Below are 26,606 nucleotides of genomic sequence, written 5' to 3' on the forward strand. Positions count from 1 at the left end.
CTGTCAGCTTTCCATCTTCCAGAAGTGTGTTGAGATCTCTCATTTGTGATTTTCTCTCCCCTTTACAGCTCCTTCCCCGTCCCTTTTTTCTTTTCTGAACTTCCTTTTTAAAACTTCAATATCTTAATTTTAGGGGGGTCTCAAGTAACAAGAGAAGCAAACTCTGCCTGATCTGTCATTTTGAACCAGAAGCCCGTAGATGTTTCTCTAAGCAGTGAGAACTGATCAGCTAATGCAAAGTCTGCATCACAAATCCCACTTTCCATCTTTTGTTCAAACGGGGTATAAGTCATCCATGTTTACCGCATAGGGTGCGAATCTTTTACAATGTTATAGAATGGGCCAAATCAATCATGATGTAAACATGCCAACTCTGAGGACTTAAGATACGTTATTTCTTTTCTTTTTTTAAAATTTTTTAATTTTTGGCTGCATTGGGTCTTTGTTGCTGCATGCGGGCTTCCTCTAGTAGTGGCGAGCGGGGGCATCTCATTGCGGTGGCTTCTCTTGTTGTGGAGCATGGGCTCTAGGCTCAGTAGTTGCGGCATGCAGGGCCTAGAGCGCAGGCTCAGTAATTGTGGTGCACGGGCTTAGTTGCTCCACAGCATGTGGGATCTTCCTGGACCGGGGATCGAACCCATGTCCCCTGCATTGGCAGGCAGATTCTTAACCACTGCGCCACCAGGGAAGTCCAAGGTATGTTATTTCTGAATAAATCTTGCAAAGGAGTTCTGTAACTCATTAATAGTCCTTAATGAATGGTGTTGACTCTCCTTTACAACTTCTCCCACCCCTCTCAGTGGTGAAGCCATGAAACCAAATTCAAAAGCTTGGAACTTTGCAAGAAGACAATAGCAATTCTATGAGATACTGCTCTCAAAAGGTATGAAGGTATCAGCAATAACTGATAGCACTGTGGCTCTCTCAAGTTACTGATTAAGCATTAAAAATAGAAACATGGCTTGCTTACATTTCGAATGCTATCTCATTTCTCATCTGAATACAAACGCTATCCTTCTGCATATTCACAATGACGGGCACCTACACAATATCTCTCTCCTATGTAATAGCTAGTGATGGGTCAGGGATGGTGGGAAATCATAGAGGTTCTGAGCAGAGAGATCTAGAGGGTTCCTGAAGAAGGGCACTTGAGTGGGGCTTTGCAAGGGGGGCAGGGGTTGCCCGCCCACTGCAGTGAGGGTGGTCCTCAGGCTGCGGTAAGGAAAGGACCTGCTTCATCTCCAGTTGCCAGGCTAGTCCTGTTGCCAAGGGAAACATCACTCAGGACACATCTCCTGCCAAAAGTATCAACAACTGTAGTTCTCTCGCAAAGTTTAATTGATTCATTGCGGGATGTTCTTTTCCAGGGGTTTAAGCAGACAGCTCCCACCCTGGGCCTCATCTTCCACCGCCCTCACCAGCCACCACCCCAGTCACTGCATAAAGAAGTCCTTTAGCTGGAGAAGTGTGGCTGCCAGTATGGCTGCTTCCTTAAGAGGGATCAGACCCCATTTTCAAGGTCCCAATATTCCCGGGACTTTGCCAACCCTTTGGGACAAAGAGATTCTTGTTTATTTCTAGAGATGGTCCTAGGTGGCATTGGTCACGTGGGAAAACTCAGGTTGTTTGCTTGTCATGGGAAGCTTCTAATAAAAGTAGTCTGGGTTTTTAGCACAAGTAGATGGAAGCCAGGTCCCCAAATGTAGCTGATTTTAAATGCACTCTCAGAGTGGAAAGAACAGAGGCTTTGGCAGTTACACTCACTGAAGCTGAGTGAGCCAGACACGTCTGGGGAAAACAGGGTTGGAATCAAGAGCGGTCAGAAAAATCAGTTGCCCTGGGAGGTGAACACAGGGAGCTCTGGATATATTTAAACTGTGAGTCACGTGACTAGACTCTACTTACGCAGTAGTAAAACATGTTTTCCTTTAAATGATTAAACTTAGTTGAACTTAGTACAAGAAAGATTTCTTTTCGCTGTGAATGTTTTTCTACCAGGTTTAAAGAGTTTCAAGATGAGATTTGTTTTCTTAAAAAGAAAACTTATATCAATACCTTCCAAACTAGACACATCTGTGGAATCAGAACACCCAAATGACACCAAATCATGTATTTGGCCCATCTCCTGCATCTGGATGGTTAAGACAGCACATCAAAAAAATGTAAAAACAAAAATAAAGAGGGGTTACAAATACTTCCTTAGTCTCTTGATAATAAAACAAATGGATATAGACTTGAATCCCATGTTTATTCCATTGTCTTGGGCATAAAGCTTTCAATGCCTACTCCTGAAGTGATAAAACAGTAAAATTTCAAGTCTATGGTAGGGAAAGTTTAGCCAAAATTTGATTTTAACAATTATTCTGCAGTCCCATCTGGATTCAGGTTAATGTCAAGAGGTGAGTTAAACCCAGGATGTTTGAGTTGTCTTGCTTTGGAGAGGTTAGATTTTTTTAAGTAAGTAAGGAAGGGAGAGAAAGAAGTCAAGTCTTAAAATGCAAAAGCACAACCAACAATAACACCACCGTGATTGAATTAGACAGCTTCGGCCTTTTTCTTATTTGGGGCTTGGTTCATTTAAAAATAATAAACGTTTTTCTTTCTTTCTTTTTTACTATCCAATGACCAAAAGCTAGAATTAATTACGATCAGTACCTACTGGCTTTTTCCTTGGGGAGAGAATGCTTTCTCTGTCTCCTTTCAAATTTTTTCTTTCCCCTAAGTAGTTACTTTTTTAATGAGGCTCGGCATTCTAGCACCAGATCTCCTTTGGGGCAGGAGGAGAGGAACGGGAAACCCAGGGCCCACCACTGCCTGCTGCCGGCTCCCTTGCGGAAAGACTGCAGCTGGGAGTCCGGTCCGGGAGAATCGCCCCCTTCCCTCCTTCTGTCCCGTCTTAGGTCGCACGAGAGAGCAGGGCAGAAATTGAAGGGTGGGATGCCCGGTACCTTCATCATCTTACTCCATCCTCAGAGGTATTTCTGCCGTCCGGCCCCTTCCCCCAACTTAACATGTGAGGAACAGGAGGCTGGGAGAGGTGAAGTCCCCATCGCGCTCTAAGCTCGGGAGGGGCCGGGCTGTGGAGTCACCTCCGCACTCATCACCACCCCACGCAGGCCGGTCTGGGCGTGTTGCTGGAGCCCCAGTGCTTTCAGTTCTTCCAGGCGGCGGGGACCTGGAGGGTCGGGGAGCCAGAGCCTGGAGGGCTGACCCCGCAAGGAGAGGCGGGGCCCGAGGCGGGCCGGAGGGAGGAGGAAGGAGTCGGAGGAGGAGGGGACGCCGCGCCCCAGTGCCCTCGCCATCCAGTGCCCGGATACCCGGCCCTCGTTCCCCGCCCCCGGCCGCCGACTCCCCAAGAGCCCTCACCCGCGGCTCTCGGCCCCCACCTCCAGGTCGGGCTCAGCACCCCAGCCCCGGTCGCGCCCCCTCCCACGTTCCCCTGTCCCGGGATCTAGTGCCCCCACCGCGACACCACGCCCCACGTTCCGCACACCGGTGGCTTCGCCCCTCCCCCAGGCCCGGCTCGCGTCCCCCCGCCCCCAGTCGCGTCCCAGACCCGGGATCTCCCCCTCCCCCCGCTCACGCCCGGCCCGGGTCCGCACCCCCGGCCCGGCCGCGCCCCGTCCCGCGTCCCCGCCCCCGGGCCGCGTTCCGGCGGCGCCACAGGCCTGCTAGGCGGGCGCGCCATGGGCAGCGGCAGCAGCCGGAGCGGCCGCGCCCTGAGGCGGCTGCGCAGCCCCGACAGCCGGCCGGCGGGGCCCGGCGGGGCAACCCCGGAGGGCGGGACGGGGCCGCCAGTCTCGGCGACGGCGGCGGCGGCGGCCCGGGAGGAGGCCTGGGAGGCGGCGGCGGAGGCGGCGGAGGGGGCGGCCGGTCCCGGCCCCGCGGCGCCCCCCGACGGCGGGGACGAGACGCTTCGCCTGCTGGACCAGCTGCTGGCCGAGTCGGCGGCCTGGGGCCCCGGGGAGCTGGCCCCGCGGGGCCCGGCGCGGCCCCGACCCGCAGCCGGCGCCGGGAGCCCGGTGAGTGTCGGAGCCCGCCGAGTCGGTGCGGCAGCTGCGCCGGTTCCTGCCCCGGAGCCCCCTCCCCGCCGGCCTGCACGCCGCGTCCTGTGCCTCCGGGGCCCCCGCCCTGTTGCCCTGTCCCCCAGCCCCCGCGGCCGTCCCGACGCGCGCTCCCTGCTCGCCCCCCTCCCCTCTCTGCCTCCTCTGGGTGCTGGTCTCACTGCCTTCAATTTGGGGGGTGACAGTGCTGTGCTGGCAGCAGCCTTAAAAGGCAGGGAGACAGACATCCCTTAGCAGAAATGCATCTCCCAGGCTTGCTTCTGGCCAGAGCTTGCCTTTTTTTCCTTTTGGAACTGGGGCTCCTTCCAGCCTAGGTAGGGGATGGCCAGCGGGGCTGCTTTCTTCTCAGGTACCTCCCCCTTGGCCATTCCCCGGGCACTGTCGGAGGAGGATGCTAAGAGGTGGGACCGGTAGCCAAACAGTGTTTACAAAGGCCCCTCGCGTCAGACACGTCAGGATCTTTGCCTTGTGGTCAAGCAGTTTGCATACTACTGGCTATTTTTGAGATGCTGTGCGATTTCTTTTTGGCTTCCCAATTCTCTCTTCCAGAACACTTGTAATAACATCCCCGCTGTTCTAGAAAAACAATAAAAGTGAGCACTCTCGTATGGCAACAGCCTTCACTCCAGCAGAGCTGAATGAACAAGATCTGTGATATCAGCTCCTGGGCTTGAGGAGGATGTCCAAGGCAGTTCCCCCCTTCCCCGGAGTCCTGCAGGCTTTGCTTAACAACTGCTGGGACCAGAGGGAGGTGTCTTCCGGGGCAGCCACCAAGCAGTGGAATCCTGGAAGCTCCTCAGTGAGGTGGGGAGGGGTGGGTGGAAAGGACTGGGCCAACCCGGACACTGCAGGGTCTTCCTCCCCTGTCCTCCTGCCCAGCCCCTGCTGCCCTCCCAAAGTGAGCTCCAGCAAGTGGGACCCAATTATATAACAAGATTCCTTTAAGATTACATCAGAGTTCCATTATATAACCCTCAAAATGGATAAACAGTTGAGAAATTTTGGGGGAAATTCTGAGACGGCATGGAAGCAATGTTTTAGGGATCAGTGGTCAAGTGCTTTGGAAACTTCAGAAGCGAAAATGGAAAGAAAATAGAATGGATTTCCCTCCCCCGTCCCCACCCCCATTCGCTGAGTATCACAGCAACTCCTAGGGTGCATGGGCTGCCTTACTCATTCTTTCAGTCATTTCTCAGGTACTGCTTGAGCACTTACTGTGTGCCGGGCATCGCTCTGGGTGCTAGAGATGAACACTGATGGCACGCAGTCCTTGCCCTCAAGAAGTTGACAGTGTAATGGGGGAGAGGGATCTGCAAACAAAAAGTAGAATACCTGTGGGCAGCCTGTAGAGAGAGTCCACAGGAGGAGCATCTGGTCCTCTGGAGAAGTCAGGTCGGCATACCGGCAGGACAGCACTTGAGCTGGATCTGGAAGGGTCTGTGGCCCTAGCCAGGCAAACAAGCAGCAAAGGGCATTTGGGCAGAGAGAAACCTGCGAGCAAAGGCAGTGGCGGCCGGGGCATAGGGTACCCAGGGTGTGGGAGGGAGCATGGGAGTTGAAGAGGTTGGGAAGGGTGAATGCCAGGCTACGGACATGTCATGCTAGGAGTATTCCCTGCTGAGGAGTTTGGACTTTACCGTAAAAGCCGTGGGTATCTTTGAAGGACTAAGGGGAGTGACATTTTGTGTCTTAGGAAGGTTGGACCAACAGCCATGGGGAGGATGAACCAGGCAGAGTAAGGACTAGGGGCAGGATGTCCAACTGGGGCTGCTTCAGCGGTCCAGACGGGCAGGTGCTGAGGGCAGCAGCGCAGTGCGAGGGCTGAAGGGGATGGAGTCGAGAGAGACTAGGAGGTGAAGTCAGCCAGCTGGGGCTGCTCTTTTGGGTGCGGATTGTTTGTAGCTTCTGTACCGTAGATGTTTCTTTTTGGTGTGTTTTTTTTTTTTTTTTTTTTTTTTTTTTGGCGGTACGCGGGCCTCTCACTGCTGTGGCCTCTCCCGTTGCGGAGCACAGGCTCCAGACGCGCAGGCTTAGCGGCCATGGCTCACGGGCCCAGCTGCTCCGCGGCATGTGGGATCTTTGCGGACTGGGGCACGAACCCGCATCCCCTGCATCAGCAGGCGGACTCCCAACCACTGCGCCACCAGGGAAGCCCCTAACCATGGAGTTTTCCAGCTCTTATTGTGTATATGTTCCGAATCAAGGTAAATTTTTCTCTTACATTTTGGTAGAAGCAACTTTCAGTTAAATATTTTTTTTTTGGTCTGTGAACCATAATACTTTGTAATGAAACACTAGGTAAGAGGATTTTCACTCTGGATTGTAAATTTAGGAAAAATTATGGGTAAATTTGAGGTAAGACACAAATGTGAAGGATACAGTAGTCTCTCTGCACTGGGGCTGTGTTACAAATCCCCATGTCCAAGAAACAGGATCTCAGGGAGAAAATGGGATGAATGAGGCCAAGGCCACTGGGGAACCCGTGACAGTCTGTGTGTGGATTTACATGCACTGAAATATAACTACTGAGACACTTTCCCAAATAAAGAGCATTTCCATGATATTCCTAGTTTCCAGTCCAGTTCCATAAACTCTTGGTACCAGTACATGTCAGCTAGAAAGAAGTCTTTCCCTTCATGCAGTTTTAAGTTTGGGTGCGTGTTCACTGCAGAGACGCGCATGAGATGTTCGGCTTCCTGTCAGATGACGTGCACAGTAGGGAAGGGGAAGGAGGATTACGTCCGTTGGGCACCTTTTCTGTGTTAAGGACTGAATTAGGTACTTCCTGGTCATTGTCCCACGTTCCCCTCTTCAAACAGCCTTTTAGATAAATAGTGCTTTCTATTTTACAAACAAGGCCATCTCAGTCCCAGGAGATTGATAACATACCCAAAGCCACACAGCCAGTAAGTGGGGGTAGCAGAGTTTGTAGCAGCCCTGCCGGGCTCCAGCCCCTCCGTAGACAACCTGGAACGTTCCATGCCTTTTCCGTTTTCCAGGTGTCCAAGTCACAAGGCAGATCCCGCACTTTCAGTGCTCTGCTCACAGTGGCACTAATGCCTGGCCCGTTTTTCTTTACATTTTTTTTTTTAACGTTCAGTAATCCCTAGCATTCCTCAAGCAAACTCATCAAGAACCTGTATTTTGTCTGATAAAAGTACCACCCGTCTTGCCCTCATAATACCTCCTGAATGTTATTTTCGGCAGCCTCCTTATTCATTCAGATGTTTAGGTGCTTCGGGGTCCTACAGTTTTTACTAAAAGTTGTGAGACTCCCAATTATTCACTTAGTACATCTGTCACCAGCATCCTTTTACTTGAGCATTTTCATGAGCCCCTGCATGTAAGCATGTTGCTGGTTGCATGGGGGCAGAAGCAGAAGAACAAAGAGGCAAAAGACTCAGAGAGAGTCCTTTCCCCATCCTGTATCAGGTTTGATTCCTATGAAACAGAGGGCTTTGCAGTTCACTTACAGTCACTCGGAAATTGTTCAGATGTTGTAATACAGCCGCTACTCATTCAGGCTGTTCTAACAGCCGGCTCCTTACATCCATTGCTTTGCTTAATCCTCATCAGAATAGGTTCCTGCCAAATTGGTGTCGCCTCCCCCCAGCTTCATGTCGGAGGGGAGTGTACAAGGCCCAGAGAGGTAGTTCACTTGGCCAGTATCGTGCAGTTTGAAAGAGCCAGTCGGAGTCGTTCTGACTATACCTCTGTAGAGCACTGTGTATACTGGAATTTTAACTGAGTGAATTTGCCATCAGGAGGGATTCTCACTTGTTCCCTGATTCCTCTGGTGTTCAGTTTTTCTCTGAGATAGGTCTCCATACCCCGGCTTCCGTGATTGCGTACAAGATGTGTTCCAGTCTCTAAAGATGTGTTCAGCCCAGAAAAGGTTATGCTTACTTTTAAGTGTTTGTTTTTGAAGTTAGAATAGGTAATATACATGCACATGAGAAAAAAAATTGTTCTTGGTTGTTCTCTGCAATAAAATACTTAAAATGATCTTATTCATGAGAGATGTGGGTTTTTAAAAGAAAATATTTTATTCATTTATTTATTTAGGCTGCGCCAGGTCTTAGTTGTGGCATGTGGGCTCATAGTTGTGGCACATGGGCTTCTTAGTTGCGGCATGCATGCGGGATCTAGTTCCCTGACCAGAGATCAAACCTGGGTCCCCTGCATTGGAAGTGCAGAGTCTTACCTACTGGACCACCAAGGAAGTCCCACATGAGAGGTTTTAAATAAAAAGATAAGCCCTATATTAGCTTCACTCTACAATTGTAAAGGAATATATGCTCATTGCAGAAAAATTGGAAAACAGAAAAAATATATAATAAAAAAATATATAGAAAAGGAAATAAAGATTGCTCACAGGACTTCCCTGGTGGTGCAGTGGTTAAGAATCCACCTGCCAACACAGGGGACATGGGTTCGATCCCTGGTCCGGGAAGATCCCACATGCCACGGAGCAACTAAGCCCGTGCGCCACAACTACTGAGCCTGCTCTCTAGAGCCCACGAGCCACAACTACTGAGCCCGCACGCCTAGAGCCCGTGCTCCACAACAAGAGAAGCCACTGCAATGAGAAGCCCATGCACCACAGCGAAGAGTAGCCCCTGCTCGCCGCAACTAGAGAAAGCCCGCGCGCAGCAACGAAGACCCAACGCAGCCAAAAATAAATAAAAAAATAAAGTTCCCTTAAAAAAAAAAGAGCACAGTGTAGATATACAATTTATAGCATCCTTTTATTTAGCATTATAGTATAAGCGTTTCTCCCATCATACTGTCTTCATAATTTGCCCACCATCCAGAGGTAGTGTTATTTAATTAATCTCTTATTATGAGACATTCAGGCTGTTTCCAGGTAGGTTTTTTTGTTTGCGTATTTTCTGCCAATATTGAGAACCTTCTTTTTTTGGCCATGCCGCGTCGTGGCTTGCGTGACCTTAGTTCCCCGATCAGGGATTGAACCGTGCCCCCTGCAATGGGAGCGTGTAGTCCTAACCACTGGACCACCAGAGAATTCCCGTAATGTTGAGAATCTGAAGAAAATTGTATAGGCAAAGACCATATTGCATCATTAACAATTTAAAATGTTTCCCACTATACTCTTTAACTTATCAGCTGTCACCTGTTTTCATTTCTTTTGTTCTTTTTTTTTTTTGACATCTTCATTGGCGTATAAGTGCTTTACAATGGCGTGTTAGTTTCTGCTTTATAACAAAGTGAATCAGTTATACATATACATATGTTCCCGTATCTCTTCCCTCTTGCGTCTCCCTCCCTCCCACCGTCCCTATCCCACCCCTCTAGGTGGTCACAAAGCACTGAGCTGATCTCCCTGTGCTATGCGGCTGCTTCCCACTAGCTACCTGTTTTACGTTTGGTAGTGTATATATGTCCATGTCACTCTCTCACTTTGTCACGGCTTTTAAAGATATATATCATTGAATATAACAGAGTCTTAAATTTTTTTACGTAATCTATCTCATAAGCGGCTTTTCATGCTGTTGCATAATATTCTTCGTTATTATTTTAATGAATGCAAAATATTTCATCAAGTTCACGTACTTTAATTCACTAAAGCACCTATTACTGTTCTAGACTAATTTTCAACTTGTTCCTGGGCAGTCTTAGGTGCCCAAGGCAGAATTCCTTTCCCAAAGTCAGAAGAACTTCAAAATCAACAGTATTTTAGTGAGATATTGAAACTGAAAACTATTTACGGTGGGAGAATTACGTGTGAAAATCTAAGGGTTTGGATTTGTCTTGTATTAAGTTATTTAATCAAACTGTGATTTTTTAAAAAAAATGCAGCAGTATCTCTCTCAATCAGTGGTCTATTAGTTAGAAAAATGTACCATCTAATACTGGTCTATCCACTCAACGTTTATTTTTTGAGCACCTACGTGTGCCAGGTACTGTTCTAGGTGCTGGTTATACATAAGTGAACTAAACAGACAAAACCTTCACTAACCTTCAGTCATGGAAGTCCAACAGTGAACAAGATAAAGTATAAAGAACAAAAAAGCAGTAGGGGCTGGGGAGAGCAGGAGTGGGCCTACTCTCAGCAGGTCAGAGCTGGGAGAGACAGGGTGGTGGCCTGGTGCCCGGGGAGAGAACAGTGAGCCTTGTGGCCACCGGAAGGCCTTGGCTTTTTTGGGGGGGTAGGGGGTGGGATCATACCAGTGCCCCCTGCATTGGGAGCGCAGAATCTTAACCACTGGACCACCAGGGAAGTCCAAGGCCTTGGCTTTTACTTTAAAGAGGTAGAGAAGGCTGGAGGAATTCTGAACAGCGGATGACATGATCTGGTTTGTTTTAAGGCTCACCCTGGCTGCCCTGTTGAAGACAGCCTGGGATGGGATGGAGGGGCCAAAGCTGGGAGTAGAGCTGGGAAGCTTTTGCAGGAATCCAAGTGAGAAGAGGGATTGGTTTGGACTAGCGTGGTAGTGAGTGAGCTGGGAAGGACTGGTTGGCATATGGACCTAGATTCGAACTAGAGACAGCCAGTTTACTAATGGATTGGCTGTGGGTTGTGTGAGAAAGGAGTCAGAGGACCCCAAAGTGTTTGGCTTGAGCAGCTAGAAGGACGTAGTTGCCATTAGCTGACATGGGAAATGTGGAAGGGGTAGGGTTTGAATGTTGTGAATCAGGAAGTTGTTTTAGAATATGTTAAATTTGAGATGTGTGCTAGGCATCTACATAGAGATATCAATTGAAAAGATCTTTGTAAGAGTTTGGCATTCAGGGGAGAGGCTGGGTTTGGACTTATAAATTTGGCAGCCATTAAAACATAGAAGGGTTGAGATTAGATCAGACCACCAGTAATACTGAGGTCGGCCAACACCTGAGTGTGTGCCAGGTACTGCTCTGGGTGTTTATGTGTGTGACCTGTGTTCAGAGGTAGAGAAGATGAGGGGACATCCTAAAGGGAAGAAAACCAAGAGGATGCAGGTCTGGAAGCCAAGGGAGGAAAGTATGTCAAGGAGGAGGTAGTGACCAGCTCTTGTAAATGCTGCTCGATGGGACGAGTGAGGTGAAGTCTGAAAGCTGACCATTGCATCTGGCGGCTTGGAGGTCCCTGGTGCCTTGGCCAGTGCCGTTTCAGTGGAGCGATGCGGGAAGCGTGATGGGCTGGCCTTCATGGAGAATGGGAGGCGAGGCACTGGAGAGTAGCCAGGGCCTTCAGGAAGGTTCTTTTTACAGTGCAGTGTTGGTGGGTAGCCATAAGGATGGCTCCATTAGGACACTGAGTTAACCATAAAATCTCAGTCCCAGAATGGGCTAGATAAAAGAAGTTTGGGGGATTAAATGTGCTAGTGAAATTCAAGGGCACCCTTAAAGAGGATATTCTGATTCAGTCTAATAGATATAAATTCAGTGTTTTTACTGCCAGGTGATAATTCATGCTCCCCCACGCCGCCTAATAAATCTTAGTCACTCAAGATCTAGGGAAGATCATTGTCTGTCTTCTAGGCTGAATGAATCCACTGTCCACCATTTTTGCAAAGGCTCCATTTTGCTCTAGCGAAGGAGGACCAGGGTAACTCTTTCTTGTCGTTTACCGTCAGCCAGGGCTTCCCAGTAATCCTGGCTCACAGCTGCTGTGGGATGTGAAGGTGAAAAGAGGCATCAAAATGATTACGTGGCCGGAAAGCAGATCCACCAGAGGGCTTTGAAAGTGATGGATACTCTAATGGACTTTTGGCAAAAAGCCACTATTTTGAAGACAGTTACCATCTGTCCGCCTTCAGATCTCTAGCAAAGAACACAAATTTAAGTGGCAGTAAGTGGTATTTGATCAGCCTAGGAGTCACAGGAGAGTAAAGCGTAGTGCTGACCCCCAAGGCTCATACCGTGTTGGGGGAGGGTTGTGAAGTGAGCGTTCCTCATGGAAGCCCTGGAGTGGAGGTAAGTAGGAATTATTACATACAAGGAGTTGAATAATCCCATCCAAGGCAGAAGTCTTCGCATCCAAGAAGACCTGACATCTGAGTTGGTTGTGAAGGATCGGTAGAATTTTCCAGCAGTCAGTAAAGGAGGGAGCATTCCATAAAGAGCGAGCCGCATGTAGAAAAACCCAGAGGGACCAAGTGCTTTAGGAGAACAGCAGCAAGGTGATGATGGCTGGACGGAGCACAGAAGACAACGAGATCGGTTTGGGTCATGATTTCACAGCCCTCTAGGCTAAAGGGTTGAACTTTATCCTGTAGGCAACAGGGAGCTAGTGGAAATTTAGTGTTTTTTATTTTTAAATGATTATTTAAAAAATCAGAATAGGTAATATACATGCACACGAGAGAAAATGTAACAGGTACACTGGAAGGAAAGTTTCCCCTCCACCCTGTCCCCCACTCTCTCCAGTTCACTTCTCCAGAGACACCCACCTTATCGAGTCCTCGTGTCTCCTCTCCAGCCTGTGTTTAGAAAGACAAGGGGTGGCAGGAGGGCGGAGGATGAGAGGCGATGGCACGGGAAGCAGGGTGCCCAGGTGGGAGATTCTGCAAAAATCCAGGTAAGAGGGCTTCCCTGGTGGTGCAGTGGTTGAGAGTCCACCTGCCGATACAGTGGACACGGGTTCATGCCCCGGTCCGGGAAGTTCCCACATGCCGCGGAGCGGCTGGGCCCGTGAGCCATGGCCGCTGAGCCTGCGCGTCCGGAGCCTGTGCTCTGCAACGGGAGAGGCCACAAGAGTGAGAGGCCCGTGTACCGCAAAAAAAAAAAAAAAAAAAAAAAATCCAGGTAAGAGGCGATGCAAGAAGGCGAGGTGCACACTGGGTGTGAGAGCAAGGGACGGCGGGCTGCCGCAGAGGCACCCGGGTTTCCTGCTGGTGCCGTAGCGTCAACAGCCATGCTCGGTGTTGTGCAAGTGGCTTTGGGGTGTGAGGCAGACAAGTTCGTGGGCCGTCAGAAGCTCAGGTCCACTGTACAGGGTGGTTGGAGCTGGCATGTAACTCTGTGAACTTCAGCATCTAGATGGGGCGATGAGGGAGAGCATGTGGGTGGGAGGAGAAGAGTCCTGAGCTGGCGCCCTGGAGAACTCCAGGAACCGGAGGAAGACGCTTCTTCTCAGGAGATGTACGGAAACAGCCAGATTTAAAAGTGTTTAGAAGCGCTTGCCTGGAGATGGGGTCAGAGGTGTGACCCCAGAGGGCTCCCTCCCTCCGTAGTTCCGGGATGTGGGCTTCGTCGTGGTGGGAAGCCTGACCGTAGTGAAGGTTGGAAGCAGGGTCTCCCAGCGCCTTGCCTGAGGCCGGGCCCCAGCGACTGGTGCTGAGTGCTGGTGCGGGGAGGTGGGGCAGTGAGGTGGGTTGGGCGTCACTGCAGCGTCTCAGTGAGGTGCTGACGAAGGCTTCCTTGCACGGGAGCTTCGGGCTCCCCCAGCGCCCGGGACGAGCCCTAGCTGGACTCCGCTGCGGACGGTCAGCAGTGGTTTGTGCAGACGGAGATTCTTAGCACCTGAGTGCTAAGAAGGCAGCCTCCAGCCCAAGGCTACCATTCAGATTCCCGGCAGACTCGGCCGCTTCGGTTTCTTCGCAGTTTGAGAATCACAGACTGCCGGAGCTGAAGGGACCTTAGAGACCACCGAGGCTGCCTTCTCATTTACATCCCAGGCCTTTAGGTTCCAGCAGGGTGATTGCCCAAATCCCCAGCAGGACCAGGATCCATGCCAGGTCATCTGCCTCCGGGGGTGAGGATCCGGCTGCCCGGGTGAAAATGCGTTTGCAGGTGCTTCAAGAGGTGTTATAACGCTGTAGATACGTAATTGATCGTTATTTTCCTTCAGTCCCACCCTTTACCTTTTCCAGGTCTCCCCGGCCTTCTGTCTCTGGAAGCACTTTCCTGAAGCAAGGCCTGGGGAGGGGAGGTGGGCGCCCTAGGACTGGTGGCTTCAGAGTCAGCCTCCTTTTGCAAAAGTCCTTTGTCACTTCAGGAACGCAGAGCAGCCCTCGCAGCAGAGTCCGCTGGGCCTGCAGCGTGTACTGCCTGGGAAGCCATGAAGTGGAGCCGTGTGGGGACAGGAGTGGCCCCGGGGGTGAGAGGACTGAACCCGACTGGCAAAGTGCTGAAACCTGCCAAGGCGGGGAGATTCGGTACCCAGAGACCGAGTTCACTCTTCTCTCCACTGCATGTGTTAACATTTCCATAATGAAGCATAAGCAAACCTGGGCTCCAAAGAAGGACAGTTCTTAGAGAGGAAGGGGGAAGTCTACTGATAAAACACAACAGGGTGGATGGGTCTCAGGCTCGTCGTGCGGCATGAAAGAAGCCAGGCAAAAAAGGGTGCATGCTGTCTGACCCCATGTCTTTAGGCTTCTAGAGAGGGCACACGGGTGTGTGGTGACAGGGCCCGACTAGTGGCCGCCTGGAGATGGGAAGGCGGAGGAGGAAAGCAGGGAGCATCACCGGGGGTGATGGATGTGGTTCAACAGTGGACACACCTGTCAAACCTGCCAGATCGTATTCTGCAGACGTTTGCAGCTTGTTCCAGGTCAACTATATATATTATTGATATGGGTACTTTAAGAGTTAAGGGGAGAACTCTTTAAACAGAAGCAGCAGGATACACATATTGTTAAATAAAATATTCAGTGGGTTTTCTAAAGATTAACCACTGATGCTTCACTTTTTTTCAAAAAATCCTAGTTGTAAGAGTCAGAGGAGACTTTTTTTAATTAATTAATTTATTGATTTTTGTCTGCGTTGGTCCTCATTGGTGCACGCAGGCTTTCTCTAGTTGCGGTGTGCGGGCTTTGTTGTGGAGCATGGGCTCTAGAGCGCAGGCTCAGTAGTTGCGGCGCACGGGCTTAGTTGCTCCGTGGCACGTGGGATCCTCCTGGACCGGGGCTCGAACGTGTGTCCCCTGCATTGGCAGGCGGATTCTTAACCACTGCACCACCAGGGAAGGCCCAGAGAAGACTTTAAGAAGTCATCTTACTCAGTTCTTCCTCAGATGTTTTCTGCTTCTTGTTCAGCTGTGGTGTGAGTTTTTCAAAGCCCCCCTAGGATCTTGAGTGATGACACATCACACGCTCATCCTGAGTTCTGCCGGGTTCCCACGGCCCCAGTCCGGGCGCCATGGCCTCCCCAGGGTCCAGATGTGTCCTACCGAGCAGGCGTGGCAGGCTTCCTGCTGGCTGGGAGCTTGTGTCCGCACTAGGTCTGGAGCAGCCGCCAGGGGCTGCTGTGTCTTTGCTTTTCACAAGCTCCCAAGCCGCTTCAGCAAGTTGGATCTTCTGGGAGGCCTGCCTAACACATTTTGCGTCTGAGAAAGTCAAGTTAAAGGCTTAAACTGACGAGAGGAAGAACCACACGTTCAAACCACAGAGAGAAACACAGGTAAAGAAATGAAAGATACAACAAAGCTGAGCTGTCAGGGAAATTAGAAAAGAAAGAGTATGGCCTTCTGTGTGAGTGCAGCCTTGGGGCGTCCAGGCCACATACTTGATGCACCACATCATCGCGGCCCTGCAGCTGGCAGTGTGTCCCCGTTAGTACTGAGTAGAGCAGCGCAGAGAAGTGGAAACTGGCTGACGATGCAAATGTTTGATTCCGATTTCTTGCTCTTTCACTCAGTTGCCCTCCTGATGGGAGAAACCATATCTGTAACAACTCTTACAAAACCTGGTGGTGAGAGGAAAAGCCCCAGCAGGTGATGGCAAAAGCTGGTTCCAGCAGAAATGGACAAGAGGGAACTAGGGTCCCTACTGGATGACTTCATAAAAAGTAGCTGAAGGGTAGTTTGAGTAAAAGTATTACTTTACTTCTCTGTTGTCCCTGAGAAAATAACCAGCCTCAGTGGCTGAAAACTGCAGGGAGGAAGATTGGTGTCAATATTATACGAGAGAACTCTCTCATGTGCCCAAGAGAATTGAAAGGAGGGTCTCAAAGAGATACCTGTGCACCCGTGTTCATAGAAGCATTGTTCACAAGAGCCAAAAAGTGGAAGCCACCCAAGTGTCCCTTGATGAATGAATGGATAACACAGCATGGTATACACGTACCGTGGTATATTATTCAGCCTTAAAAAGGAACGAGGTTCTGGCACGTGCTGCAACATGGATGAACCTCGAGGACATTACGTGGAGTGAACTAAGCGGGGCAGAAGAGGGCGAATACTGTATGATTCCACTCAGGTGAGGCGCTAAAGGACCCATTTCTGTCGGACAGGAAGTACAGTGGTGGTTACTGGGGTTTGGGGGATGAGAGTTGTTGTTTAATGTGGACAGGGGTTCAGTTCTGCAAGGTGAAGTTTGCGAGATTGGTTCACGTACTTCACTCTGCTGACCCGTACGCTTACAAATGGTTAAGATGGTTTAAGATGTGTGTATCTTACCACAATTAATTAAGATGTGTGTATCTTACCACAATTAATTAAGATGTGTGTATCTTACCACAATTAATTAAGATGTGTGTATCTTACCACAATTAATTTGCAGTAAAAGAATTTTCAGCTAGTCTGAGTTGCTGAGCAGGAATGGGCTGCTTCGGGAGGTGGTGGAGGTGAGTGCGTGTGTGTGCGCGTGTGCACGCACGCGTGTGCGTGCCTGTGTGACTTCCCCTCCTCTCTCTCATCTTCGTCGCCCCTCCCTACACTCTCTCTTCCCACTGTGAATTCCTTGCTGACTTGGGAGTCATCTCCTCTTCATCTTTACACTCCCCAAAGGCACGAATGTTCCAAGGAATATGCAGGGAATACTGAATCCCCGGGGCAAGATCACCAGCCACTAGCAGACAGCAGCCGGCCCCGCAGGTGCCCCTGGAAGGAAGTTGTGCACCTTCGCTGTGCAGTGCACCTCCACGTGGAGAGAGCGCCAGGCAGGCAGGACAGGCTCTTCTGGCCAATGCGTGGGGGTGCCTGTAGTGGCAGGCGGCTGCCACGGCCCATGCCACAGGGCCCGTGTGGCGGGACACACCCAGGGTCAGCTTGCTTCTGTTTACCACCACTAACTAACATTTCCCAAGAAACACATCAGAACTAGTTTCTCAGGGAAGCGTATGCTGTCCTGGAACCTCTCAGGCCTCGAACACCGAGGTCTTCCCTGCGCTCTCCTCCTCAGGCCTTCAGGTTCTCTTCTAGCAGGGCTGTGTCAGAGGCTACTCTGGGCTGGACGTTGGGTCAGATGTTCGTAATGGTGTTTCCTGGTCACTTACAGGATAGGCATTATACCAAGGATGAGACAGAAGAGAGAGAGAGAGAGAATCTTTCGTATCTCTGCAGCCCTGAAGGCTCAGTACCTATTACACAAATGAGTAAACTGAGGGTTAAACTGATTGCACAAAGGTTTATAGCCCCCGTCTGTGCTCTTATCATTTTGCCCATTGTTAACATGTCTAAGACTTAACTTCTCCGGTGACATTGCACCTCAGAAGTATAGGGTGTGGATCTCCACAGCAGCTGACAGAGCACTGGGCACACTGGGGTACTGATGATTGATTAACACCTGGTGATTGATTAATCCCTGGGATTAAGCCTCAGAATAGGAGGGTGGAGGGGGACTTCAAAAAAGAATTTGGAGAGGACGTAAGCAGCTTCCTGTGGGGGCAAAAGCCCAGTTCTGCCTATTGGCGGTGTAGGATTACGTGCACAGGGAGCACAGTGGGGAGCTCATCCTGCTCTACTATTAAAAGGAAAAAACAAAACCTTGAAAACTCCCCAGTGTCTGCAGAATACTAAGACTCTTGATTAACAATTTATTTAGGATTAGTATCTCTCTCCCATTTGTTTGTCTTTTTGTGTTGCTTCCAGAGAGAATCTCTCAGTTTGACCTTCCAGGTAACTGAGCTTCTCTTCAGCTGTGTCTAATTTACTCTTCAGAACACCTACTGAGATTTTACTTTCTTCCATCATAGACGGCATCTCCAAAATCTCTAGCTGGTTATCTTGCACAACAGCTTATTCTTGTTTGGCTGAGACTGTGAAACTTTCTCCTTTTAAAGTCACTTTCACTCTCTGCTCTAATAACTTTTTTCTCAGGTTTAATTCTTTGAACTGATGAGTTTGGTTCCTGCCTCCACGTGTCACAGAGGAGGGTCAGGATATGCTCCTGGTGAGTGTGGCCATCGTTAGTGGTCTGGGAACAGTTTCCTGTGCTTCCTGGTGTCAGCGGCTGCCCATGCTACCCCCCCCTCCTGTCCCAGTCTGGGGGATGCACCTCTGTGCCCTGTCATTTGCACAAGCAGGCCCCTCCTCTCTGACCCTTGCCCCAAGACCCTCTCCTGCTCTGGTGTCTGTCTCCTCTGAACTTGGAGCCCCCAAAGCTGCTGCTTTGTCCAGCAGCCCCCTCCTGTGTGTGCTGGGGGCTGTGGTTTCCTCCATCGATCTAACCCAGTCTGTCTTCCAACAACCCCTACTACCGGCCTTCCCTGGTGGCGCAGTGGTTAAGAATCTGCCTGCTATGCAGGGGACACAGGTTTGAGCCCTGGTCCGGGAAGATCCCACATGCCACAGAGCAACTAAGCCTGTGCGCCACAACTACTGAGCCTGTGCTCTAGAGCCTGTGAGCCACAACTACTGAGCCTGCTCGCTTAGAGCCTGTGCTCTGCAACAAGAGAAGCCACTGCAATGAGAAGCTTGTGCACCACAATGAAGAGTAGCCCCCGCTCGCCGCCACTGGAGAAAGCCCGTGTGCAGCGACAAAGACCCAACACAGCCAAAAATAAATAAAAATTTAAAAATTTATATTAATAAAAGCTCTACTACTTTCTAGTCTTGCAGTACTGTTCGAGATTTGTGAGTTGTTTTGTTTTTTGTTTTGTTTTTTGCTTATGGCCTTTTCTGTCATTTCTAAGGATTTGTGATGAAAGCGGGAAGCGGGCCTGCATGTTTGGTTTACCATTGTAATCACGACTTCTGATGACCCGTGCACTTGTAGTCCACACCTCGGTGTCTGGCATTGGATTTTTCTCTAGTTGTGTCATCACACTAGTTTTTTTCTGCCCAGCTGTGAGCTGCTCTGGGCAAGGACCATATCCTATATGGGTAATAGAACATGGCACACAACAGGGCACATGGACTTGATGAATGCTTATTCACGACCTCTGACAACTCCGTGTATTTGCATATGCAAATATGTTCCTTATCTGAAGTGCCCTTCCCCTTTTCCACCTGGTAAACCCCTACTCTTTCAAAACTCCAGCTAAAATGTCACTCTTGCCACTCTTCTTGGAAACCTCCCATGGTGTTTTTCCCATTCAGAGTTGGTTTCCCCTCCTCTCCCAGCCCTTTATAACTCGGCTACAGAATTTATCACATAGCATCGCATTGCATTTTTATGAGACTCTCCCCGTGAACTGTGAGCTCCTTGAAGACTGGGTTCTTGACAGTCGTGGCCTGTCCTGGGGGGCACTGCTTGTGCCAATGGGGGATCTTGTGCACAAAGCAGGCTGACGTCTGGCTGGGCCATGGCCTTGCTCAGCTTCATGGGTCAAAGGCTGGTGTCCACAGTGCCCTCAAGTGCCTTATGCTGGGAACACAGTATGGAAAGTTATTCAGACCCCTCTGCTGGTGAAAACAACTTAATATACTGGATATAATTAATGTAGTAAGAGTGTCATTGAAACATTAAGTGGCTGGTGAGATAGTGAGGAATTACCAGCCCAGATCCAAGAAAGGCAGAATCAGAGATGCAAATAAGACGTTGGGCTGCATTTGCCTCAGGTGAACTTGAGCTTTGGGTCTGATGGTGTCCAGCAGTAAAGGGAACAGAATTTAGGGACCAATGAAAGTAATAGTAGATCCTTCCCTCACAAATCCAGGACCTTCGGGGGACTGCAAGGAAAAGTGTCACAGCACAGAACAGTGAAGGAAGGTAGAAAAGCCACAATCTAGCTGCCTCTTAAGGTTTGCAGCCCCAGTTCCCATCACCTAGGTGGTCCAAAATACCTGAATGCATGGATTTAATTTCAAGTGGCCCCAGACCAGAAGTGCCCCCTCGTGCCCGGACAGAGTAAGCTCATGTCCTCTCTGGAGGAAGGCATGTTCCTCTCAGGACAGAGACCACCCACAAAGTGTTTTCAAGGCTAATGAGCATCAAACAAGAAAAAATAACCAACCAGCCAGAGAACCAAGTGAACACTAGAAGAAGCAAAGACAACAAAAATAGACCAATGAAGACTTCAGTTATTTATTTGGATTACCAGACACAGATTATAATCAACTATGTTCATTTTATCTTATTTAAGGGAAATACCTTTGAAGGACCAGGACCTCTAGAAAGTGCCCTAGCATATTTTAAAAAGAACCAGATAGAACTTGAAGAAATGAAAAATACAATAAACAAAATTAAAGATTCTGATGGTTTGGGTTAACAGGAAATTAGACAGAGAAGAAGAGAAGATCAGTGCCTTGGAAGACAGAACTGAAGAAATGACCTACACAGAGAGACCAGGAACTGATAAAGGACAACTTGAGAAAAAGCCAAAGCAAACCTAATATTACATTTGAAATAATGAAAACTTTCCCTTTCAATAAAGGAACAAGACAGAGATGCCTGTTATCATTTCTTTTCAAGGTAGTACTGGAGGTCCTAGCCAGTGCAGAAGGGCTAGGTGAAAAGTGTGTTTCCCTTCTGGGACCAGAAGGGAAAAAATCAAATGGCCATTTTTCTCAGATAATGTGAACGGGAAGAAAGACAGTCCAAAAGAATCTACAAATAAGTTATTAGGACTAATAAGAGAGTTTCGTAAGACTGGTGAACACAAAATGTATATATTTCAATCATATATCTGCAGAAACAAACAGGAAGAAAATAAAATTTTATTTCAAAAAGGATAATATCAAGTATCTAGAAATTGGTCTAAAAAGAGATATCTATGACCTCTACAGGGAAAATAAGACTTCTTAAAAGACATTAAAGAAATCCTAAATGAATGGAGAGGTGTTCCCTGTTTTTAAACTGGAAGACTTGTTATTATAGATATCAAGTCTGCCTAAAATGATCTGTATATTAATTCAACCCCAACAAAATCCCCAAGGGGGACAAACTGACTGCAGTACACATATAAGGAGGTGCAAAGAACCGGGAAGAGTCCAGGCTTATTCTAAAGCTGTGGTAATTGAGACGGGGTGGTGCTGGCACAGGACAGGCATGGACCATTGGAAGAGTTTGCAGACAGACACGTGCGACGTCTGTGCACCCTTGACTGAGAACAGAGAAGGCACAGCCGAGCAGCAGGGCAGGCTGCCAGGCAGTGCCTAGATGGACGTCAGGACTTCGACTCCTGGAGTGAGAGATGGGGACATGCTGGCCGTTAGCTGCCGGGGAGGTGGGGAGTCTCTTGGTGTGAGCTGTGTAGGTCACTCCTCTGTCCCAGCCTCAGCTTCCCACATGCAAAATAGGCAGATGGAATAGACAGCAGGGGAGCCTTTCCACTTTCCAGCTCTGGTTTATTCAGCCCTGGGTTGAATGTGGTGGCCGTCTGTCAGCACAAAGCCAGGGCAAAGACAGGCTGCACCACTGACAACCTTCTGATGCCTCTTCCTTTTGTCTTTCTGAAGGTGTCCCCGAAACGGAGCACTGAAGACCACCCAGAGAGCAGCAGTGTCTCTGAGTAAGTACAGGGGCGGCGGGGGCGGGAAGCACATCTCCACCAGAGTCACAGCCACCCTACCCCCCGCCCTCCCCACGCCTCCGCATCCCAGGCCCTGGCCCCACCCATTCACTCAGAAGCTATTTGCAGTGGCTCATCTGTAAATGAGGCACAGTCCTTGGCCTTCAGGAGTTTACAGCCTAGAAGGATGGCAGGTGGGTCCCCCGTAATCCCAGTACAGCGTTAGCAGGAAAACACATTTGAAACTCCTGGAAAGTGTCATCTGAGGACCCCAGGCCCAGAGACCAGGCCTTCTCTGTCTGCACGGCCCTGGGCTGTGGGAGGATGCCAGGGCCCCAGGAGCAGCCAGTACCGGGAAGCTGTGCGGGGGGACCTTGGGCCTCTGGCTCATCGTGCCCTTGGCTTCCTCATCTCTAATTGGCTCAGGTGATCGGCCCTGGGTCACTGGGAGGTAGGTGAGTGTGATGCTCAAGACCAGAGATGTGAAAATTCTGGCTCAACAGCTATTTTTATTACCAATTCCAAACGGCTCAGGGCCAGAACTTTGCCGGTTTCCCTTATTTAACAAACATTTGAGGAGACCTTCTCCCGAAGATTGGGGTCTCTTCACACGGGCTCAGGGGAGGTCTGAAAGGGGACAGAACTGCCGAGGGCTCGTGGAGGAGCTGATGTTTAAGTGGCTCACAGGACACGTATTTTCACCAAGGAGAGAGGAGGGCGGTGCGTTCCAGGTGGTGAGATCCACAAGCAAGGCACAGAGGTCTGAACAGGACACCACGCACAGGCTGGTGACATTTAGCACAGGGTCTGGGGAGAGAAGGAGGGCCTTGAAGGCCAAGTGGAAACCGTGGGCCACTGCTGTCCAGTCAGAGGACGCTGGGGTCAGCTCTGGGCGCTGGGACTCCACCGTGGCCGCGGAGGTAAAGCAGTGAGCACATGTACACGGGCTCCACCCCTTGCCAAGGGCAGCGCTTCTCTCAGCAGAGAGGAGCATCCCTCCCGGTCCCCCCTCACAGGCCCTGCCCTTCACTTGTTCTGCAAACCGTCACAGGCTCCACTTAGCACGGCTGCCTCCGGGTGGGCTCAGCGCCCCCGTGCACTCCCGTGCTGGACCGGGCGCTGTGTCTCGCTGCAGTGACCGGGCGCCAGGGCCGCCTCTGCTCCGCTGACCTGGACGCCCGAGCACATGGCGCGGCTGAGGACCTGGGCCCGGCGCGGTGCCAACGGAGCTCAGTCCTGCCTGCATATTTCTACTGATTGTAAAGATAACTGGCAGTGACTTTCTTAAGTTTTCATCACCCCAAGGACTTTAGGAGGATTAAGTTCTGCCTCGAACAAATTAGTTGTTTCTTCATATTTTTAAATGAATAGGTCCCTTCACCTCACATGCGAACTCCAGGACATCCCTCACCAGGAGTACTTCATTCATTCATTCATTCACCCCCTCGATATACTTTAGTGGGAGCGCCCTGAGTGCCACGCTAGGCCCTGGACTCCAGGCTGGGTGGGTCCCAGGCTGGTCCTGGCTCAGTGGCGGCAGAGGGGAGAGCGTCATGAAGGTGAAATCAGGGCTGTGCCTCCCGGGAGCAGACTCTGAAGCCATACAGGCCTGCCCCAGGGTCTGGACTGGCAGTAGCCGCCCTCCTCTGTTCCCCAAACTTGGGCTCCCCTGCCTGTAGGGGAACCTCTCTGAGGAGGGAGCGGCGGGTGTCCTGCCACCACGCCCACTGTGGCCTCTCACTGCCAGCGGCCGGCCCTGGGCTCCTCCACACAGCCAGCGTGCGCCTCCCTCCCCGCCCCCCAGACTGGGCGCACACAGAGCGCAGCCCCCAGCACCCTCCTCTCCTGGTTCCTGCAGCACCCGCCCTTCCAGCCGCAGACAAGCTCGCCGTCCCCTTCTCCACCCCCAGAACCCCTCAAAGCAGCGCTTCAGGGAGAAGTGTCCTAATGCATGCAGTTCACTTTGAAATGCATCCAGAAATCAGACAAAGGAATAGACATGGGATAAAGTAAACCCAGCAAAATGTAGCAGAAAAATATTTACTTAATTGTTGAATCCAGATTTCAACTTTTTGGTATGCTTGAAAGTCTTCGTAATAAAAGGTTGAAGAGGAAAATCCTCCCAAACTCAGTTCATATATCTCCTCCTCAGAGACTCTCACCCTCCCCTCCCTCCGTGTCGACCTGGTGAGTCTCCCTCCTTCAGCAGTGCCGGCTCCAGTTCACACCACACCTGTACGTGTAACGCAGCGGGTACCTTTGACAGCCTGTCTTACCTCTTCTTCTCACTCTCAGACACATCTCTGGGCCCTCACAGCACCAGGCACAGAGCAGGTGCTTCACAGATGCAGCTGAAGGGAACGTTCGGTGTGAACCTGGGCCTGTGGGCCTTGACCCCCAGTCCTGACCGCCCTCGATGTCGGCCACGCCCTTTCCCCAGGGTTGGGGTGTGGAAGCAACAGAGCTGAGCCAGCCGGGCTGGCTTTGAGGACAGGGCTGGGCTGGCCTGACTTGAAGTCTGTGAGGATCTGGTAACAGAAGCCTAGGGCCTGTGGAGGGGAAACAGGGATTCAGGAGCCTTCTGTCTGCAGCTGCTGCTGAAATTTGCTCATTATTTATTCTGTAAATGCTTGTGGGATACCTACTATAAGCCAGGCCTAGGCCAGGCACCCCGTTTTCCTAATGAGTAAACAGATACAAGGTATGATTTGCCCATGGTCAAAGGGTCAGTAAATTCTAGACCCAACAGACAGTACAAATGACTCGCCTCATTTTGCATGTGGCTCTGTAGCCCAATTGTAACTGATTTGCTCTCTCTGGGGAAGAGTAATGGGTTTTTGTTTTGCGTGACTTGAGGAATCTCTGACATAGTGAATTATAATTTAAACAAAGATTCAATTCTTGACTCCTCAGTCCCTCTAGGAACCATCTCTCCCTTTTAATGTTGTGCTCCCCTCCCCCAAGTAGGGGGAGACCCCACCTCGGTCTTCAGGCCCCCGGGCCGGCAGCCCCACAGCCGCTGGTGGACAGTGTTGCCCGCCAGACAGGCTAGGATGGTGTGAGGCCGAGTGGAGCCCCAGCTGCTGGGGCTGCAACACCTCCTGTCGGCCTCCCCATCAGCCTCCCCTGCCAGCCTCCCCGTCAGCCTCCCCTGCCGGCCTCCCCGTCAGCCTCCCCTGCCAGCCCTGCCTCCTCGCCCCCTTTCTCCCCCATGTCCCAACTGCAGGGAGCGTCGGGTGCCTAGAGAGAAAGGCCTTGCTGAGCTGTGGGACCGGGTGAGGACGGTCTGTAGCCAGGTCACCATGGGACCGTGGGCAAGGCATTCCTCCCCCATCCACAGAGAGGGGGCTGGCCTGGGTGACCCCGGAGGGCTGTGCGGGAGGCACGTGTCACCTCTGGGCTTGGGGAAGTAGAGTCCCGCCGTTACACCCTCATCCCTGCTGTTCAGTGGAGTCCGGCCGTTAGACCCTCATCCCTGCTGTTCAGTGGAGTCCGGCCGTTAGACCCTCATCCCTGCTGTTCAGTGGAGTCCGGCCGTTAGACCCTCATCCCTGCTGTTCAGTGGAGTCCGGCCGTTAGACCCTCATCCCTGCTGTTCAGTGGAGTCCCGCCGTTACACCCTCATCCCTGCTGTTCAGCGCCGGGGGGCTCGTTAGGCGCCACACACCCTGAGGTGACAGGTGGCCCAGAGCCCAGCTCCTGCCCTACATTCTGGGACAGCAGACAGGGCCCTGGAGGCTGCTCTGAACATGTCAGGAGCGCGACGGCAGTGATCAGGTGGGCCTTAGAGATCATCCAGCCCAGCCCCCCAGCTCACATGGCAGCACGTCTCTGGCTGGCAGGTGAGAGCTCGAGGTCCCATACCTGGCAGTGGGCAGCTCTGGCCTAACTCCTCCTTCAGAGGTAGCCCCTCAGGCTGGCAGCACTCAGTTCGGCCCAGGTTTCAGACCCTCCCACCTGTCAAAGGTGCTGAAGGGGGCAAGGCCATGGCCAGGCACAGGTGGACACCGCCGTGGGACAGCCTGCAGGACAGGGAAGTCGGGGGCACAACAGAGTCCAGAAAGCCGGAGAGGGGGTGGGCAGCCGGGTCCAGGCCGGTGGGAACCACTTCCAGGGGCCCAGGCAGCAGGATGAGGATCCGGGATTTGGTCACTTAATACACTGCCCAGCAGGTTGGGGGAGCGGCCAGGATCCTGACGCCCAATCGTGTCCCAGCGTGGCAGTTCCTGTGAGACACCCCCCTCCACCCAAGGGGCAGGCACAGGGAGTGAGTCAGGCCGATGGATAGTCAAGACACAGCTCACCTTTGCTGAGGGCTGGGCAGGGTGCAAAATTCAGTGTCACAAGCTGTCCATGCAGTATCTCATTTAGGCCTCAGGATGAGTTTAGGAACACAGCTCCATTTTAGAGAAAATTATCACTGAGCTAGCAATTGGCAGAGCTGGGATTCCAGCTGGGTCTTCCCACCCCCGGGCCCTCACCCTCAAGCATCACAGGCACTGGCTTCCTCACAGCGTAAGGTCTTGGGTAACATCGGGGAGATGAAACCAGAGAGTCAGGCAGGGGCCTGCTGATGGAAGAGGTTGAGGAGGTGTTCCCGGGGCAGAGGTTTTCAGTTGTAGTTTTAGGATGGATCAGAATTCCATACAGGGCCCACCGTGGTTGTCCAGTAGAGATGTGGGGTTTGAAGGTAACATCTTGTTTCCCATGTCCATGTTTCTCACCCGCAGAGCCCCAGGCAGCTGCCACAGGAGGCCTGAGAGGCAGTCAGCCATCACATACGACTACTCTGAGGAGGAGCTGATGGCCAGCATCGAGCAGGAGTACTGCTGCTAAGGCTGGTGCTGCAGCAGCCCCGTGGTCATCCAGCAGCCAGTGCGCCGTTCCTCCCGGCCCCAGCCCCAGCCGACTGGGTCTCTTAGGAACCTAAGGCTGGGCGCACACATCCCCCTGCCCTGCCCAGGGCTCTAGCTGGAGCTTAGC

General features: G+C 51.2%; 1 protein-coding gene across 1 annotated transcript; it reads left to right on the forward strand.

Annotated features, from left to right (window-relative positions):
- Positions 1 to 3,686: 3,686 nt before the first annotated feature.
- CYS1 (cystin 1) lies at positions 3,687 to 26,459 on the forward strand. The gene is made up of 3 exons (XM_065890864.1): positions 3,687 to 4,022; positions 21,571 to 21,623; positions 26,354 to 26,459. The coding sequence occupies exons 1-3, from the start codon at positions 3,687 to 3,689 to the stop codon at positions 26,457 to 26,459; spliced, it is 495 nt and encodes a 164-aa protein (XP_065746936.1).
- Positions 26,460 to 26,606: the final 147 nt, after the last annotated feature.

The sequence above is a fragment of the Phocoena phocoena genome, chromosome 14, assembly GCF_963924675.1.
Source record: "Phocoena phocoena chromosome 14, mPhoPho1.1, whole genome shotgun sequence".
NCBI classification, from domain to species: domain Eukaryota; kingdom Metazoa; phylum Chordata; class Mammalia; order Artiodactyla; family Phocoenidae; genus Phocoena; species Phocoena phocoena.

Bases quoted from the DNA above. Each gene is read 5' to 3' on its own strand.
- CYS1 (XM_065890864.1), top strand. From the start codon at position 3,687: ATGGGCAGCGGCAGCAGCCGGAGCGGCCGCGCCCTGAGGCGGCTGCGC. The intron at 4,023-21,570 runs GTGAGTGTCGGA...GTCTTTCTGAAG, and splicing joins CAGCCGGCGCCGGGAGCCCG to GTGTCCCCGAAACGGAGCAC. The intron at 21,624-26,353 runs GTAAGTACAGGG...TCTCACCCGCAG, and splicing joins GAGAGCAGCAGTGTCTCTGA to AGCCCCAGGCAGCTGCCACA.